Source organism: Pseudovirgaria hyperparasitica, assembly GCF_010093815.1.
Source record: "Pseudovirgaria hyperparasitica strain CBS 121739 unplaced genomic scaffold EJ05scaffold_16, whole genome shotgun sequence".
Lineage (NCBI taxonomy): Eukaryota > Fungi > Ascomycota > Dothideomycetes > Acrospermales > Acrospermaceae > Pseudovirgaria > Pseudovirgaria hyperparasitica.
In genome coordinates this window covers 772,554-790,517 of record NW_022985564.1, presented here as the reverse complement: position 1 = coordinate 790,517, position 17,964 = coordinate 772,554, and the positions used below count along the sequence as shown (strand labels likewise).

The 17,964-nt window shown below is 49.9% G+C and overlaps 8 protein-coding genes across 8 annotated transcripts; 2 read left to right on the top strand and 6 right to left on the bottom strand.

Moving 5' to 3' along the window:
* Positions 1-16: 16 nt before the first annotated feature.
* Positions 17-1,222, bottom strand: EJ05DRAFT_443499 (TauD-domain-containing protein; the record flags this gene model as incomplete). Its single annotated transcript, XM_033742089.1, has 1 exon — positions 17-1,222. One exon carries the CDS (start codon positions 1,220-1,222, stop codon positions 17-19), a length of 1,206 nt encoding a protein of 401 aa, XP_033597068.1.
* Positions 1,223-2,454: 1,232 nt separating this feature from the next.
* On the bottom strand, positions 2,455-3,419 carry EJ05DRAFT_489302 (phosphoadenosine phosphosulfate reductase; the record flags this gene model as incomplete). Its single annotated transcript, XM_033745776.1, has 3 exons — positions 2,455-2,649; positions 2,696-3,113; positions 3,187-3,419. The coding sequence occupies 3 exons, from the start codon at positions 3,417-3,419 to the stop codon at positions 2,455-2,457; spliced, it is 846 nt and encodes a 281-aa protein (XP_033597067.1).
* Positions 3,420-3,837: 418 nt separating this feature from the next.
* On the top strand, positions 3,838-9,315 carry EJ05DRAFT_469082 (sulfite reductase hemo protein, beta-component). The gene is made up of 4 exons (XM_033742895.1): positions 3,838-4,295; positions 4,397-4,536; positions 4,590-8,978; positions 9,034-9,315. Exons 1-4 carry the CDS (start codon positions 4,265-4,267, stop codon positions 9,061-9,063), a joined length of 4,590 nt encoding a protein of 1,529 aa, XP_033597066.1. The 5' UTR covers positions 3,838-4,264; the 3' UTR covers positions 9,064-9,315.
* Positions 9,316-9,941: 626 nt separating this feature from the next.
* On the bottom strand, positions 9,942-10,537 carry EJ05DRAFT_489300 (UPF0057-domain-containing protein; the record flags this gene model as incomplete). The annotated part of the gene is made up of 2 exons (XM_033745775.1): positions 9,942-10,387; positions 10,480-10,537. The coding sequence occupies 2 exons, from the start codon at positions 10,535-10,537 to the stop codon at positions 9,942-9,944; spliced, it is 504 nt and encodes a 167-aa protein (XP_033597065.1).
* A 283-nt stretch (positions 10,538-10,820) lies between these two features.
* Positions 10,821-12,987, top strand: EJ05DRAFT_541173 (MFS general substrate transporter). Its single transcript, XM_033749644.1, has 2 exons — positions 10,821-11,768; positions 11,819-12,987. Exons 1-2 carry the CDS (start codon positions 11,247-11,249, stop codon positions 12,806-12,808), a joined length of 1,512 nt encoding a protein of 503 aa, XP_033597064.1. The 5' UTR covers positions 10,821-11,246; the 3' UTR covers positions 12,809-12,987.
* On the bottom strand, positions 12,915-14,431 carry EJ05DRAFT_520768 (uncharacterized protein). The gene has a single exon (XM_033748748.1). The coding sequence runs from the start codon at positions 14,167-14,169 to the stop codon at positions 13,057-13,059; it is 1,113 nt and encodes a 370-aa protein (XP_033597063.1). The 5' UTR covers positions 14,170-14,431; the 3' UTR covers positions 12,915-13,056.
* A 150-nt stretch (positions 14,432-14,581) lies between these two features.
* On the bottom strand, positions 14,582-15,988 carry EJ05DRAFT_504138 (uncharacterized protein; the record flags this gene model as incomplete). The annotated part of the gene is made up of 1 exon (XM_033747522.1): positions 14,582-15,988. The coding sequence occupies one exon, from the start codon at positions 15,986-15,988 to the stop codon at positions 14,582-14,584; it is 1,407 nt and encodes a 468-aa protein (XP_033597062.1).
* A 207-nt stretch (positions 15,989-16,195) lies between these two features.
* On the bottom strand, positions 16,196-17,341 carry EJ05DRAFT_443380 (uncharacterized protein; the record flags this gene model as incomplete). Its single annotated transcript, XM_033742081.1, has 2 exons — positions 16,196-17,004; positions 17,059-17,341. 2 exons carry the CDS (start codon positions 17,339-17,341, stop codon positions 16,196-16,198), a joined length of 1,092 nt encoding a protein of 363 aa, XP_033597061.1.
* Between the last annotated feature and the right edge of the window lie 623 nt (positions 17,342-17,964).

Below are 17,964 nucleotides of genomic sequence, written 5' to 3'. Positions count from 1 at the left end.
CTGTCTTGTCACAGATTCAGTCGTTGTAGTTTGCAATACCCGCTCCGTCCTTGTTGACCGCTGGAAGACCATACTTGGCATTGTATTCTTCTTCTTGGGATTTACCAGTTGGGTCGTAGACAGGTCGCTCTCCAGTAGCTGCCACACGAACAGCGTGTCGACGATGAGGAGCGAAACCGTATGACGCCGAATGGTTAGTGACTCTGTTGTCCCAGAATGCGACGTCATTCTTGTTCCACTGAAATCGGACGTGAAGCTCATTGGTCGTAGAGATCACCTCATTCAAATAACGAATGATGGCGTCGCTCTCGACCTTAGGAATGCCAACGATGGCCGTGACGAAGCCAGGGTTGTAGAAGAGAGACTTCCACCGGGTTACTGGGTTGACCCGGATCAGAGGGTGCTCGGTGGTGACTGGCTCTCGACGGACTGGTCGGCCAAGCGATCGTGAGCCTTCCGCCTGAAGCTCGGCGGAGTGCAAGGCTGTAAGGCCTTCGAGATACTTTTGCATATGCGAGCTCAGTGCATCGTAAGCTGCATATTGACTAGACCAGAGAGTGTCTCCACCTCCGCCTCGTGGAGGCCCGGAGAGAAGCTTCAGTGAAGTGTATGAAGGTGGCTGGATCTCGTATGTGACGTCCGAGTGCCACAGGAAGCTGGGTGAAAAGAATGCTCTATTGTCTTTACCGCCCTCAGCTGCGTATACGACGTGAACATCATCCAGACCATTCTGTGGAGTCATTGTTGTAGCATGCTTGTGAAGAGTACCAAAATAGACACCGAGTTCCCGCTGTGCGTTGATATCGAGATCCTGTTGGTCTCTGAAGAAGACAACGCCGCGTGTAGCTATAAGACGCGCAAGGTCATCTTTCTGTGCATTTGTGAGTTTGGCTAGGTTCACCCCATGAATTTCGGTGCCGAGCTTCGGGTTGTAATCGAATATGTCGGTTGCATCCGCAAGTAGGTTCTTGAAGTTGGGATCGCCTTGGATACCTTTATCTTGATATGAGACCTCCTCTAGTTCGGGCCATTTGACATCTGGAAAGTGGGGTTTGAGGTCTTCATGTTCGTATTCTTCGTAAGTGTCGACATGGGTTCGGCCTGGCTCGTATCCAAGGACAGACTGTACAGATGACGCATTGGAAACAACGCTGTCACGCTTCTTCGCGGCATTGATAGCCTGCGGTACAACAGAGACAGCGTCGATCAGTCCCGGAGCCATGATGATAGATGGTTAAGAAGGTTGAATATTTGGGTCTTTTGTGCAGAAACGCCTGCAGTTAAGTAGTGTTTCGTGTTGATATTCGAACTGAGAAATGTAATAAGTGACCTTAAGAACTTATAAGTGTCTGTTAGAATCACGCAATAGTAATTCCACTACCCCGGATTATGGAGCAGGGGCGAGAATGCAAGGGTCAGATACGTATTGCGGTGTGCATGATGTGCTGGATTATATCGATTGCGTGCGAGTAGGGTGACAAAGCACATCAGATATAGGTTTCCCAGGGCTAGTTCCGGCAGCTAATCGAAACAGGACAGGCGCAACAATCGTCTTTGGCTTATAGATCGGTAAGCCTTGCAAACGTCAGCCCGCGTGGTGCTCGCAGCGTCAATGATTGAGGTGCAGGTCTCACTACCGACCCGATTCCCGACGTCGACTTGAATAGCTTGTATGGCAGGAGAGAGCTGTAATTCTTTAACAGAGTCTTCGTTGCGCCGCACCACAACGTGAATGCTGATGATTGTGGTTTCACCTCATCATGCAAGGTACGACCATTTAGAATGTGGTAAATGTTTCTGTGGATCTGATTGGTTCGGTGAGACTGACGCGGGAGTTCGTGCCTGATTGAGAGTAGCGTGTATGGTCCCTGGATAACGACATCGCTAGACCAAATGACGAGTGTTCGGTGATGGCTACAAAGCGTCAATGATATAAGCCTCGGATGCTTCATACACGATGAAAGCCGACCTTGGATCATATCCTCGAACCTACAATCTGACGAGGGGAGTAGACTCTCTGACCTACTGACTTAGAATTCGGCATCGGAGCCGTAACGATACACTCGCAAGAGCACGTCTTGGATAGATGTCAATAGTTGAATGGTATTGAGCGTGATCTCCAGTCTCGACGACTTCAACCTCATCTCGGTAACGCAACACTTGCAAGGGATCTAAAAAAAACCTTGAGTATTGATATGCTGGCCGCTTCTGCCACGTTTCTTTAAAAAGTTTTCTGCCACATTAGTTGCCATGCTGCTCAATTGATGTGGATCGCACTCCATGATGGAAGGGAGAATTTGAACTTGGCAGATTTGCCATGGGCCTTGTCATCGGTACCGCATTCATTGAGAGGGTATCGGTGATCTCGTTCATCAATCATACATTCGTCGATGCTGTGTACATACGGGCGGTAACACTGTCCTGAGAGCATAACGCCAGTGGACGTCTAGACAGTCATCTATCCCTCCCAAGTCTTTCTTGTTGGTCCTCTACGAGTTCATACGCTGGCCGAAATGTCTCTGAAGTCGCACCCTGATCCGAAGTCCGTCTTTGCAAGGCCGGATTGGGGTGCGTGTCGGTAGTACCGCCTAAAGACGTATAACCTTGATCGTATAAAGAACAGTATGGGATCTTCAAATGCCGAATAAACTGCATGTTTTCAGTTGTGCGATAAGACTTCATCCAGGCTACTCACTGTCCAAATATCTACATAATGCCAGTCAATGACTGGGTGTATCCGCATGAAGTCCGGCCACCCGCTGTCGGTACGGTCGAAATGTGTCAGATCAGCCCCATGCGGATCAGTCCTTCGTGTGCCAACGAATATGGCTTTTACTTTGGGGTATTCACGAAGATAGTTGGTAAAGGCAATTTTCATCGGCGCAGCGTATGTAGCTAAGGCGAGGAAGTACATCGCCACAGAGGAGGCCACGAACGACTCTACCTCATTGAAGGGATTGGGTGACTGTATGTACACGCTCTGCAAGCTCGAGAGCTGCTCGTTGCGAGCGTCTGAAGAGTTGCTATGTACTTGATGCAGGGCGGCGAGATATAGTATGAGGAGGACGAGGCAGTCTTTACCACCATTGTAGGAAAGAGAAAGCTCAGTGATACTGCTTCTCGTCAGTACATGGTGATCTCCTGTTCAATATGCGCCACAACAGTGGACAGTTCACAGGTACATACTTATATTTGTGTAATGCTTCGGAAATGACATCCAATGAAATGCGAGTTTGTTCTTGAACGCTGCTCAGTCTCTCGTCCTTCACATCCTCAGCTAAAAATCTTTGTAACCTCCCATGCATATGCGCACACAGCTCAGCGAAAGATTGAGTATCCGTGGGAGGAATTGCAGACCCATTCATACTTTCGCAGCTATCGCTTTTGATGCCTTGGTGAGCAGCACCGGCAGAAGACATGGTCGGAAAGCCGAGGATTGGGCGCTGTAGCGGGATAGGGGCGTGGACAAGGCTAGGTGCAAGAGCAGCAAGCAGGTCTCAAACTTCCATCATGATGCGATAGATACAAGGTCCTGCGAGATACAACGGTGGTAACGATATCGATAGACACACACGACAAACAACAGAAACATGGATATGCAACAATGCAGCCACAAGACGCGGCATAACCAGATGATGTGGGGTCTGCTGGTGCAAGAGTGAGCGTGGTGGGGCACGTACTAGTAGTGACCTATCGGCTATTGACTTAGTAAGCACTCCGAAAGCGGAGTGGTTGGAGGACGAGTTGCCGAGCCGAAAAGTCCGTTTGGCAGATGCTGGAGTAGTCAGCTTGGGAATGGTGATGATCCATGACCGATACATGTATCCCAGCCATATTGGAAGATACAAGATGCGTGCAGACATCTAGAAAATAATGTAAGACATAAGTATTATTATGACTACTAGAGCCAGACTCAGCGAGCGAAAGAATGACTATCTAAAGTCCTACTATGTATCATATTAGAGGACCGAGCGTTCGTGGACGGTGAACCATCCATCATCTCAATGCAGCCGAAACCTCCATGAAAATCTCCTCCACCTCCCCTAGAGATTTACTTCTCCGATGGCGTGATTGGTAGGGCCAGCCAATCCGTGGTCTCGAATTGTCACATTGGTCATAAGCTAGGTACTCCAGAGCTCGTGTGGCGCTAGAATGGACGTCGGTATTAGCCGGTCATGTCAATTTCACAAATTAATTGCTTCGTTCTCCTCTGCTTCTCTCTACTCTACCAATTGAGGATCACAGTCCATTCCTCTCTGTTATCATGGGCTCCATCTCCAGTGCTGGAGAAGCTGGTACGTTCTTGCTTTCACCTCCGTCTGTGGACTTTGAGCCTGCATACGCCGCGGTGGGGCGAACCCTTGTGAGAGAACCTATGGCTAACATTGACATACAGCGGCGCGTGTCGCATACCTCTCGAGTGATGTGGTTATTTCTGTTCAGCCTTCTCTCTCGACCGAGTCCGAATTCTCATCATATCTCCAATCCTACTCCGAAAAGAACCTCGCTAGTCTGACGGCAAAGGCTGCGCCTGAAGTATATTGTTCACCAGGCTTGCACCTCCTACAACATAGCTAATGGGAAACTAGATTTTTCCAGTGCGCCAAAATGCCGATCCTCTTCTCTCGGCCTTCCAACCAATCCGCTCTGGCAAGGTCGTATCAGTCACCACCGACTCCTCTATTCTTCTCAAATCCATACCTCACCTCTACAAGCTCGCACAATATCCAATCGTTCTCCATGTCGCACTCGAATCTTTAAAATATCCTGACTACTCCAGCATAACCGCCATACGTCAGTCTGGCTTCACTTTCATACAATCCGAGAAATTGCAAGAAGTCTGGGACCTGGGATTATCAGCCCATGCACTAGCGATAAGATCAGGAAAAGGTGTCATTCATTTCTTCGATCCTGTCGCGTTGGAAGACGATCTCGAGATTGCTGCGGATAAAGTAGAGACTGTGAGGCAAATACTGGACCTCGAAAGCACAAAATCATGGCAAAGCACACGATCTGAGGAGACAAGTTTGTACGTGAACGATGGACGTGCTGCAACAATTGATGTGGCAAGAAGCCAAGGAGAGCATAGTCTAGCAGAATCTGGCCAGTCAGCGGATCAAACAGTATTGTCAGGGGCAACTGAAGGAATCCAGCAAAGCGAGCGCAGCTCCTCTGTGTCCTCGTCGTCGAAGAGAGACAGCAGTGACGGCAATGGAGATGCGTCTTCGCTAGCAACCTCATTCGAATCGATCACTTCACGCCCAGTAACATCGGAAGATGTTTACAACTACGCAAAGCAGATTTGGGGAACGATCAAAGACCTCACAGGTCGTGCATATGATGCTTTCGAATACTCTGGATCAAACGACGCAACCGCGGCTGTCTTTGTCTTTGGTAGCGACGCTGGGCTTTTTGGTAATGAGATTGATCAGGCGAAGCCCACAGATGAATACGCGAATGCCGGCCTGATCACTGTGAGACTATATCGGCCTTGGTTGGGATCAAAACTTGCGGATATACTGCCCAAGTCAGTCAAGAAAATCGCTGTCTTGGAGCAAATACGTCGCAAGACTACCAAATGGGGACCTCTACTCCTGGACCTTCTAATGACCCTGAAGACTGCTGGTTCAGATATTGCTATCGTTGGGTATCAGGTTGGCTACATCGAAGAGGCCACTGCCAGACAAGCAATCAGGGGTGTGTTCCAGAACCTCGCATTACCGTCTCCCATACAAAACTTGGAGATTGGTAATATGGATGGTCCCGAGGCATTGACTGAGGAAGTCTCAATTGAACAACCAGAACTTGAAAACGCATACATGAAAGTTCTCAAGCAGATATTCTCAGAGCGGTTGCATGTTGCAAATCAACTCGGACGCGAAAATGCTGGCATCTCTGCCAGCGTTCGTGCAAATCCCGAATTTGGATTCGGCAAGTTGATGGCCCGCAAGGAGCGTCGATCAAGATTTGTCGAAGAGGTACAAGCTGCATCAAAAAGCCGCGCATTTCTGACCGAAAACCCAGCCACGTGGCTTTCGAAATGGGCTCTCGCAGCTGAGAATCCCGAAAAGGCCAATCAGATTGCACCTGAAGTCATATCACGTCTCAGTACAGATGGGTCTGCAGCAGCTACGCAGCTTCTATCAACAAAGTCGTTCTTCTTCAACGAGTCGCAGTGGTTGGTTGGATCGGATGCTTGGGCATATGACTTGGGCAACTCCGGTGTTCATCATGTCCTAGCTTCTGGGGCAAATGTGAATATGCTTATCGTTGACTCCCAGCCATACTCCGAGCGCGCTGCAGCTGATGCAGCTCGACGCAAGAAAGACATCGGACTATACGCTATGAACTTTGGCAATGCCTATGTCGCATCAGTTGCCGTTTACAGCTCCTACACTCAAGTGCTCCAAGCAATGATTGAAGCCGACAAATTCAATGGTCCCGCTGTTGTGCTTGCATATCTTCCGTATAACATCGAGACAGATTCTCCTTTGACGGTCTTGCAAGAAACGAAGAAGGCTGTGGATCTTGGATATTGGCCTCTCTACCGCTGGGATCCTTCTGCTGAGAAAGGCGATGACAGGTTCAAGTTGGATTCTGAGCGAATAAAGCAAGAGTTGCAGCAGTTCCTAAAGCGTGATAATTATCTCAGCCAGCTTATGAACCGTCACCCACAGTTTGCCGCAAACATCTCTTCTTCGTACGGCACAGAAGTTAGGCAATCCCAGAAGCGCAAGGCCAAAGACGCATACAGCCAATTGCTTGAAGGACTTCTGGGCGCGCCACTGACAGTCCTCTTTGCTTCAGATAATGGAAACGCTGAGAATCTGGCTAAGCGCCTCGGCAACCGTGGTAAAGCTCGAGGACTAAAGACGATGGTCATGGCTATGGACGACTACCCGCTTGAGGACCTTAGCAGCGAAGAGAATGTTGTGTTGATTACAAGCACGGCTGGTCAGGGCGAGTTTCCCCAAAACGGGCATGCATTCTGGGAAGGTGTGAAAGACTCCACCGACCTGGACCTTGCAACTGTTAACTTTGCTGTATTTGCGCTCGGAGACAGCCATTACTGGCCGCGGAAAGAAGACAAGATCTATTATAACAAACCCGGTAAAGATCTACACGCCCGTTTCTTGACTCTTGGAGGCCATGCGATGACAGAGTGTGGTCTCGGTGATGATCAAGATCCTGACTCTTACCAAACCGGTTACGCAGAGTGGGAGCCGAAGTTGTGGCAAGCCCTTGGAGTTGATAACGTTGAAGGCCTCCCGGAAGAACCACCACCAATTACCAATGAGGATATCAAGATTGAGTCAAACTTCCTTCGTGGGACAATCATGGAGGGACTGCGGGACACAAGCACCGGCGCCATTTCCGCGCCTGACCAGCAATTGACCAAGTTCCATGGAACATACATGCAAGATGACCGCGACATACGTGATGAACGCAAAGCCCAAGGTCTCGAGCCAGCGTACTCTTTCATGATTCGTTGTCGTTTACCAGGTGGTGTCGCTACTCCTGATCAATGGGTCAAAATGGACGCAATTGCATCCAGCCTTGGCAACGAAACCATGAAATTGACTACTCGTCAGACTTTCCAATTTCACGGTGTAGTCAAAGGTAAGCTTCGACCAGCCATGCAAGCAATCAACAAGGCTCTCATGACTACGATTGCCGCCTGCGGTGACGTGAATAGGAACGTCATGTGCAGCTCTCTTCCTCAGCACTCTCAGTATCATGCCGAAGTTCATGCGGTGTCCAAGAAGATCAGCGATCATCTACTACCTTCAACCACGGCGTACCATGAGATCTGGTTGAAGGACGAGAACGACGTGAAGACTCAAGTAGCTGGGGATGCCGTGGTGGACAGCGAACCCTTGTATGGACCTACCTATCTGCCCCGAAAGTTCAAGATCACCATCGCGATACCGCCACATAACGATACCGATGTCTACGCACACGATATTGGTCTCATCGCCATTAAGGGAGCTAACGGCCATCTTGAGGGCTTTAATATCATCGCTGGTGGCGGCATGGGTGCGACTCACAATAACAAGAAAACTTATCCGCAAACAGGCCGCATGTTCGGCTATGTTCCGGCACATAATGCCCACATAGCTTGTGAAAAGATTATGCTCGTCCAGCGAGACCATGGTGATCGCAAGAACCGCAAGCACGCACGCTTAAAGTATACCATTGATGACATGGGCGTCGACGTCTTCAAGGGTAAAGTTGAAGAATTATGGGGCCACAAATTCCTTGAACCTCGACCGTTCGAGTTCAAATCCAACATCGACACCTTCGGTTGGCAGAAGGACGAGAACGGCAAGAACCACTTCACATTCTTTATTGAAAATGGGCGCATTGAAGACACTACTGATTTTCAAATGAAAACTGGGTTGCTGGAAATCGCAAAGGCGCACAAGGGCGAGTTCCGCCTGACTGGAAATCAGCATTTGATTCTGAGTAATGTGGATGACGCCGATTTGCCTGCGCTCAAGAAACTCATGAAGCAGTACAAACTCGACAACACTTCCTTTTCTGGCATGCGTCTCTCCTCGTCCGCCTGCGTCGCGTTTCCTACTTGCGGCCTCGCCATGGCCGAGTCCGAGCGCTACCTCCCAGAACTCATCACTAAGCTTGAATCAACGCTCGAGTCCAACGGTCTGGGCAAGGAGTCCATTGTCATGCGTATGACCGGATGTCCGAATGGTTGCGCACGGCCTTGGCTCGCGGAAATCGCATTTGTAGGCAAGGCATTTGGTGCATATAACATGTACCTCGGCGGCGGGTACCATGGCCAGAGACTTAACAAACTCTACCGGAGCAGTATCAAGGAAGAAGAGATTCTGGACATCCTGAAGCCGATGCTAAAGAGGTACAGTCTTGAAAAGGAGGAGGGAGAGCATTTCGGCGATTGGTGTATTAGAAGCGGGATTATTAACGAGACCACGGATGGGATGAACTTTCATGATAATGTAAGTCTTCAGTCTCGTGATTGATGGTTTGCAGACAAGTGCTAACAAGTGGTAGACAGCGGAGGTTGAATCGGACGAGGAGTAAATGGAGTGCAGTATGGTCGTAGAATGGATGTGTATAGGGCGGCATGTGGGCCTTCTAAACAGACGTGAATAGTTTCCGATCATTTCCTTACCACTTAGTGGCATGGCGGGCGTTAGCATGACATAGGTTGCACCCCGCGTGTCTCTTCTTTTCGTCTTCTACGTATACAGTTATGAGCCTAAACTATAGTCTACAAGAGCTAAAGTTCTTGACTAGCATGAATACCAATCAACCAATTTTAAGCTCTCTTCCAGCCAAGCTCGTCCCCTTTGGAGATAACCAGTAGGAAGGTTAGAGTGTTCCCTATAGCTAAAAACTGATCATTCGAGTCAACTACTCAGAGATTAAGCTCTACACGACAGTCACGAGTGGCCGTCATAGGTTCAAGAACTGTAACCTGTCGTGGACGGACGTATCTTCATACACGTACATGTAGCAGTAGAGATAGTATTTGGAGTGTATATATAACTGTGATATCGGAACGCCAATCTGCGTCGCTAATAGTAGTACAGTGGATTTGTATTCCTTTGCTTACGAAGGGAAGGATGTCAGAGTGTTAGGTCTCGGATTAGCGAGTATACCTGTGTACAATGAGAAGCAACAAGAACTCTGCATGGCTGTGAGAAGGATATTTGCTCATGTGTGTCTTCGTACCATAAGTCGTAGCTTGGTTCGTGGTCGTGCTCATCGCTGTACCCAAGTAGAGGAGACCATGTGCATCTCTTGTCCGACCCTGAAAGTCCGTTCGTTGCGTATGTACCGCCTTATATCAAGGAAGACTGAGCTATCGAGACTTCTACTTCCGTATCAGACCCTAAATTATGTCGCCATACACAGGCCTGATGAAACACCACTACGCCCTTTTAGCGCATCTTCTTTTACTGGTCATTTGTCTGAATCTTATTGTCGCCCTTTACAGCATCTGCATAACTCGGCGGCGGCGGTAGTGCAGCACCACCATTGGAAGGCCCATCCACCGGCCCAGGACCCTGCTGTGCTTGTGGTGCATGTGCTTGGTTCTTTGGATAGTATGCGCCGGCCTGCTGCCCGGGGAACTGTTGACTGGGCTGGCTATTCACGGTACCATAGCCGCCTTGCGCAGGTCTTTGTTGCTGGTGGTGATGTCGCGGTGCCGAGCCGCCTTGAACGTAGTAGTAGGTAACGGTGCCGCTACCGCCCTCAGCGTCTTGCGGCGCCTGCTCGTATTCGTCCGGGTAGCTGACGATAATATACCAGGCGTGTAGGAGGCCGGGTAAGAAGCCGAGCACGCAGAGGGCGATGTTGATGAGCGAGTCGGCAGAGCAGATACCGCGCTTGACCCAAACTGGAGACGTGTTAGTTGGACTCTTCTTGCTTAGGCAGAAGAAGGTCAATGAGCGGAGAGTGGGTGGGTTCGTGAGCAAGGGAGGTACGTACCACCGATGGGAGGGAAGACCACGGAGAGGATGGCGAGGAAGATGTCGGTGCCGCACATAGTGAGGACAGGACTGAGAATGAAGTTGTGGTTGGGTTTTGCGATGCGTGCTTGTGGTAGAAGTATGGAGCTATGGTGAGTACCAGGAGAGAGAGCCGTGAGTGAGTGAGAGTGGAGAAGATGTATCATGCGGTCCAGGATGATGACATGACGCGGTTTTGCCCCAAGGGAGACGCCAACGCCCCTCACTCAGCCACACTTTGTGGCGACACGTGATGTCCCGAAACAATGATACAGCGTGACTGTCAACACCATGCATTCACTTGACTCATTGGCAAAAGGAGTGCAGTTCGAACACACTGTACACTCCATTCTGCAGTCACAAATGCAACTGTTAACGTCACCGTGACTGTCACCGGAAAAGTCTAGCCTCAGGCAACAGACTCGATTCGGAGCGGCTCCCCCACAAGACTAGTGCACGCCCGGGCCGGCAAAAAAAGTTCAAGTGTATAATCAAGGATAATCGTTGTTTTAGTTATGTGTGTCTGCCATGTATGACTTATAGTAGCATCACTACTCTTTACAACTGTCTTTCTTACTTACAGTTTCTCTCTCACGGGACATCTAGTTGGCTCCTATTAAGTCTAGTCTAGGGTCCACGATTCTTCAGCAAGTGCCTACTGATTGAGCGAGCACGTCAGCTACCTGTAGTGTTCGATCAGACACCCATCCGCATATACCACTTCACCAACATCTAATCCATCAGACAATGCTCCGCAGAGCGTCGACCGCATCAGTAACGCTCGTTGCAAAGCGTCTATTTCCCCTAGGAAAGAAATATGATGTCGAACCATGGGGCCTCAAATGGAGGTCCAATACCTTCTTCATCATCTTCACAATCGGCATGGGCATGTTCTCTGACCTGTTCCTATACAGCCTGATCGTACCTGTCATACCATTCCTTCTACAAGATCGCATCGGTTCATCACCAGACCAGCTCCAAAGTCTAACCTCGACTTTACTATCAACGTATGCCTTGGCGTCGATGATATCATCACCCATAGCTGGGCTTCTGGCAGACAAAGTTGCTGAAACGCGACAAGGCCCGTTTCTGGTCAGTCTTAGCGCGCTGATGATGGCTACTGTGCTCCTGGCAGTCGGACAGTCCTATCCCGTGCTTGTGATTGCGAGACTGTTGCAGGGTGCGGCCAGTGGCTGTGTGTGGACGCTTGGTCTGGCCATGAGTCTGGAGACAGTAGGGCCGAAGAACATGGGGAAGGTCGTAGGCAGCGTAAGTCATACTTGCGACTGAACAGCGTGCATTCACTAACTGTTCAACAGATTTTCAGTTTCCTAACCGCAGGAACTTTATTTGCCCCAACACTTGGAGGTCTTCTCTATGAGAAGACTGGGTACCAAGGCGTCTTTGGTGTGGCTGTCGGAGTACTGGTTATTGACCTTGCACTACGGATTCTAGTTGTCGAGAAGAAAGTCGCAAAACGATTCCGCGACGCGGGCGCCTCAAGCCCTGAAAGCTCCTCGGATGCCGATTCCACTACCGCCGACGACGACGAGGAAACCGAATTGATCCCCAAGTCGCCTTCCATCGACTACGATATACCGACACCCGAATCCAAGATCATCAAAGCCGTACCAATACTAGCATGTCTTAAGAGCATGTCTCTTATCATGGCTTGTATCCTTGGTTTTGCTCAAGCTTTCTTCATCGCGACATTCGATGCTACCGTGCCCATCATGGCGAAAGATTGGTACGATTTCAGCCCCCTACGTGCCGGTCTTCTGTTCCTCCCCTTGGGAGTAGCAGATCTCGTCTTCGGTCCACCAGCAGGCTGGGCAGTCGATCGCTACGGCACCAAGCCAGCCGCCGTCATTGGCTTTGGCTTGCTGGGCGCAGCATACTGCCTGCTCCGCATACCGCAGCCCGGAGGCCCCGAACAAATCGCAGTCTACTCCGTTCTATTGAGCTTGTGCGGTATTGGGCTTTCGATTGCGGGCACGCCTTCTATCGTCGAGGCAGGCGACATCATGGAAAAGTACCACAAGGCAAATCCGGAGTTGTTTGGCGAGGACGGGCCTTATGCACAGCTTTACGGCATGACATCGACCATGTTCAGCCTCGGTCTCACGCTTGGACCAATTGCTGCCGGGAGCCTCAAGGACTCTGTTGGATACGCTAACATGAATACTGTGATGGGAGGGTTCTCGTTCTTCATCATGCTTCTGTCCGGATACTATATCGGTCGGCCTGTTCCATGGCTGACAAGATTATGGAAGAGAAGGGAGGCAGATCATGTAGAAGAGTCGGAATAATAATACACCTTCATCACTATTTCTATATTTCCACCTTTTCCTAGGCTTCCTTCAATTTGACATTTCAGCGATTCAGGCGGTCAAGCGAGGCGTTCTCATACAACCACTGCTCCATTCAAAAAGCACCATTCCCCAAAGATAGCGTATGTAATAGAATAATCAGCACCCATCCAAACGACTAGCGTTCTCAACAAATATCCACGGGCACCCAATGTCAACACCACCACACATGGCAGATCAGAAACCAATCAGTACTGCCCCCCTTTCCCTGTCGTCCCCTTTCCCTGCCCTTTCCTCCCCTCCTTCGCCCTCATCAGCACCCTCGCCTTGCCCGCATTACTCACCCGGTTGCGCGCCTTACTCCCCGCCACCTCGAGCGGCGCATGCACCAGCCGCTGCACCTCACCATTCATAACATCAAGCGCAACCTGCTTCTCAGCCGCCAAGGCAGCACACACATTCGCAAGTCGCTCTTCGGCATTACACTCGCGGTCGCGTGCAAACTTGCTGCGCAGTGCCACATCGCCGGCCACGTCGTCTGTCCAGCCGATCTTGACGGCGCGCAGTAGGGCAGCCAGCACGGTGTAGCTGCGGGCGACGATGAGCGCGGGCGGGAACGAGGCTGCGGAACCGTTGAAGCGTGTCAGGACGCGTGCGGACGGGTTGTCGCGGATGCGCGACTGGTCGACGATGGCGGTGTAGATGCGGCGGACGTGGTGGGTGGCATGAGATTCGATGGCGGCGATGGTCGGGTCTGCGGCTGGGTCGATGAAGGGTGCGCGCTGGACTTGAGTGAGGAAGGCGATTGCGGCGTCCGTGGAGCCGAAGTCGTCATGGAAAGAGAGGTATTTTTTGGGGACTTGCGGCTTTGGGGGTTGTGTTTCGAAGAGGTTAGTGCTGGATTCTAGATGGGTGGGTTCAGGGGTAAGATCGAGGCTTGGAGGCGTGTAAGGCTGGAATTTGGACTGTGAGCGTGTAAGAGGACGATATGGGAGGGCGTTGTATGGCGGTGGGTCTGTTTTGGAGTTTTGAAAAGGTCCGGCAGACCTTGGTGGAGCTGGATATTGCCAGTTCTGGAAGTTAGTGTCGTTGTGTTCAAGAAATGGATCCAAGTTCGGAAGATTGATGGCAGTATTGGTGTTTGGTGTCTGGAAGAGATTACTATCATCCAGCAGAGACCATTGATCCCGTTGCGAATTGTCGGCCAGGAATGAAAAGTCCATGCCGTCCTGGTCGTTATCAGGGAGCAGATTGTGTTTGGGGCTCTGTAGGAGCGCAGGATCGATATTGGACCAGTAGCCATCCTGGTAGTACGGAGAGGTTGAGTTGGGTCCAAGGGGCACATTCATAAAGTTGTTCATGTGTCCGGATTATAGGGCTCGACGCGCATTTGCAATACTTGAGAGGGTTTAAAGGAAACAAGAAGGTAGTGAGGTGACGCAAAGGCGAGATTATATAGTAATAACAGCGCATTGCGTTGCTACGTAAAACGATGGGATGACGAATGGCAAATTGTGGCAGAACATACTAATGTTGGAAATCCCATGCCAGCAAACGAGATGACTAAACTGATTTGATATCGCAATTCACTAAGCTGAACGTGATATACTCTCATACTGTGAAGTTGGATGGGACAACAACATACTGTGATTGCGGATAGCCTAAACCAGCAGCCATATGTAGCTATAAGGCCATAATGGGACAAAGAAAACCATGCTTAGCCTTTTTGTCCTTCCCAGCGCAATACAAACCAGAAAACTCAGTACCCAAAGCCTACACTATACAAGGCACTTCAAATATACTCGTTAATACCCTTTGATGATGCTGTTGGTCGTATGGGAGGTCTATATCGCATCCTATGTTCTCCATCGGCGATGTGTCACATCTGTTCTCGGTGATCTTGTCAAGAGCGGGGTCAAGTTCAAATTCTGACACCCAGTACAGAACGTCTTTTGTGGAAAAGGGGGGGTGTGATCTCGTCAGGGGTCGTTTTGAGGATGAGTTACGCGACCTTTGCGTCTGTCTGAGCGTTTCTGTGTCTTCATAATGACTCTGCCTTCTCCGCCGGCTGGTCGACTGTGGCATCCCTTTCAGTAAGTCAGTAAAATCGCTAAGACGTTTCGATGGATGAGAGGTGGACTTTGTAGTGTTAGCAACTAACACTAAGCCTGTCTCATCACTCTTTGTCGAAATAGATGCCTGTTCCGACTGATCGGGTCGTTCTGCTAATTTGTCGTCTTCGAAACCAAATTTCCGCCACTCGTCCCAAACATGAGTCTTCCAAAGCTTGATTTCTTCGCTATCTTCATCTCCGTCAACGACTGCGGCGCATTGGAGCGCAGCTGAGACCGATTCGGATTTTCCCACGGGATACAGACACTTTGCGTAGAAGTATTTTGTTTTTGCTAGGTAGTTGAAGGCCACGTCATTGGTGAGTTGTTCGACCTGTCGCAAACCTTCACAAATACTAACCGCGTTTTGCGCATGCTCTAGCGCTTCTTGCGGGAAGTACAAACCACGCAGGACCAGACTCTTTAAGAGATGCAAATCGATCACCAAGAACGGATCGATATCTTCTTCTCTAAGCATCTCATCGATTTTCTCTCCTGCTTTGCAATATTCTTTCTTATCCATCTCAGTTTCAATCTCCACAAGTTGTTTTCTCGTATCGAGGACTGAGATCCAGCTAGCACGGTCCCAATCTGCTTTCAGGTCCTCCTGGTTTGCTGCGGGCAAAGTTCGCAATTTGATGAATGCGGCAGGGTCTGAGATGAAGTGTTCACAGCTCCGTAATAGATGATCAAGATAATCCTGTGACTCTAGATACGCTGCCTGATATGTCTGTGCGTCGTCGCTTAGGTGCCGATTCTCCAGCTTGAGTGCTCGTATAGTTACAAGCGCTCTCTGAAGGATGCTCTCAAGCTGCTCGATCTTACTCTTCAGCTTGTCGCGCTCTCGTAGCATGACGAGGAACCTTTGCTGCAGGTCTTCGGTGTGAAAGTTCGGCGGTGACAGTAGATTAGCTGGCGATGACGTTACAGCGGGTGCGTAAAGATTGCCAGAGATTTCTGCTAGCACTTCAACAGTTGATGATCCATCAGCAGGCTGTGTTGAGTCCCGCCGCTTCGGTGTCTGAGGAGCCAGAGTCGCCTTGAAGGGTGATATAGCAGCTTTGAACATTGTATACCAGGGGACAATGAGGCTGTGAAGTATGTGCAGCAAACGCTGTCAATGTACAATGTGTAGTCCAAAAAGTCCAAGCGAGAAACAATGCTGGGAGATGAGACAGTGGGAGAAGTTGATGCTCTTGAGACAATGTTTGACGCTGTCGAAGAGTGCTCATCGATGAAAATGCAAGGAAAGGTCCATCATGACAAAGCAGCTTCCTCAATTATGGAATCCAGCGTGCTCAGTCACGTCAACAAACCTCCATAGACCTGCATCTACCGCTGCCTTTTTCACTGTCGACAGTTCCTCGCTCTTGACAGCTCTGTTTATATCTTCGTATCTGACTTCACTCTCCGAGCTAGCCTCTATACCGCCAGGGGTGACGCCTTTCACACCGCGGCGTTTCGGTTTGCCTACATGTGCTCTTGGAAAGTACTGCTCCATGATATGGACATACATGTCCTTCGATACGTTTTCCGCAAGCCACCTCACGATTTCTACGCCTTCGTCTTCCTTGCCAGGCATGACAAGGTGACGCATCAAGACGCCCTTCTTCGCGATACCATCACCAGTAAAGCAAAGGTCTCCAACCTGGGCCTGCATGGCTTTTATACTTTCCATTGCGGTTGATGCGTAGTTGTCTGCTTTTAGTAGACCTTTTGACGTAGAGTCTTTCCAGACCTTGAAGTCTGCAAGGTAGATGTCCACGAGTCCGTCCATGAGCGTGATCGACTCCAAGGAATCAAACGATGAGGTGTTGTAGATGATAGGTACCCGAAGGCCTATATCGCGAGCATGGAGAATAGCCAGTGCAACCTGTGGAACAACATGCTCAGGGGTTACAAGGTTGATATTGTGGACTTTGCCAACTTCTTGGAGCTTGATAAACCATTCAGCCAGCTCTTCTGGGGAGAGATCAAATCCATTATGCTGGTGGGCAATATCATAGTTCTGACAGAAAACGCAACGCAGATTGCAACCCGAGAAGAAAACACTTCCAGAACCGTTATGGCCTTGTATCACGGGCTCTATATGATCAAATCGTCAGCTGCTGCCACGTCGAACACATACGCTCTACCCACCTTCTCCAAAATGAGGCGCAATAGTGTTTACTTTAACAGTATCTGCCCCAATCAAACATACGCCCGTTTTTTCATACCTATTTATACCACATAGCCTTGGACATAGGTTGCATTCTCGCAGATGCGCGTAGGCAGCGGATCTCTTCTTCGCTGCATCTACGGACGAGATTAAATTATAGCGAGGAGTATAGTCGTCCAGCAAGAATGGCGGCGCAAGATGCAAGGATCGACAGGACTGTTGAACGAATACATTGTATCTTAATGTCAGCGGCAGCGAAAGCATGCGACAAGCGCGCTTCATGATGGGAACCAGACCGGATGCCGATATTCTCGCCATCTGCCCCGATTCTATTACATCTCAAGCACGAAAGACGACGTCGAACTGTGCTATCGTTATTCGACATGAATTCATTCGCGATCCTTGGTCAATACAAGACCTTTTGATGCAAACGATGTGGGACGTCATCCCACCCAGTCTAACCAGCTCTTCACCCCCACGCTTATGCTTTAAAGGTCTAGTTTAGCCTCTTCATGGATCCTTGAGCACCTTTTCTTGAAACAACAACAACTCGACAGCTGGTAAGTGTCAACATCATCACTCCAGAACCAGCGTTAATCTGGGTACATATACCATCGTCTCAGCGTCAACGTCCTCAAGAATCGTGACACCCTTAATCTAAGACACACCCATCTCTGTTGCCGAAAGTTAAAGTAGCAACTGGGCCCAAAATAACACACGGCCCCCCGGCCATAACCCTGGCTGCGGCACAGCAGAATCCTCAATCCCTCGGCCCTGCGGCGCACGCTTAAAAAGCCAGTCGGATCCTTCTTTGGGGCCGTTCCAGAATGTGAAGCACGCGTCTGTGCGATAGCAATCGAGGCCGCAATGAGGCTCTGCGCGGCTTG

Bases quoted from the DNA above. Each gene is read 5' to 3' on its own strand.
- EJ05DRAFT_520768 (XM_033748748.1), bottom strand. From the start codon at position 14,169: ATGAACAACTTTATGAATGTGCCCCTTGGACCCAACTCAACCTCTCCG.
- EJ05DRAFT_469082 (XM_033742895.1), top strand. From the start codon at position 4,265: ATGGGCTCCATCTCCAGTGCTGGAGAAGCTG. The intron at 4,296-4,396 runs GTACGTTCTTGC...ATTGACATACAG, and splicing joins CTCCAGTGCTGGAGAAGCTG to CGGCGCGTGTCGCATACCTC. The intron at 8,979-9,033 runs GTAAGTCTTCAG...AACAAGTGGTAG, and splicing joins GGATGAACTTTCATGATAAT to ACAGCGGAGGTTGAATCGGA.
- EJ05DRAFT_541173 (XM_033749644.1), top strand. From the start codon at position 11,247: ATGCTCCGCAGAGCGTCGACCGCATCAGTAACGCTCGTTGCAAAGCGT. The intron at 11,769-11,818 runs GTAAGTCATACT...ACTGTTCAACAG, and splicing joins TGGGGAAGGTCGTAGGCAGC to ATTTTCAGTTTCCTAACCGC.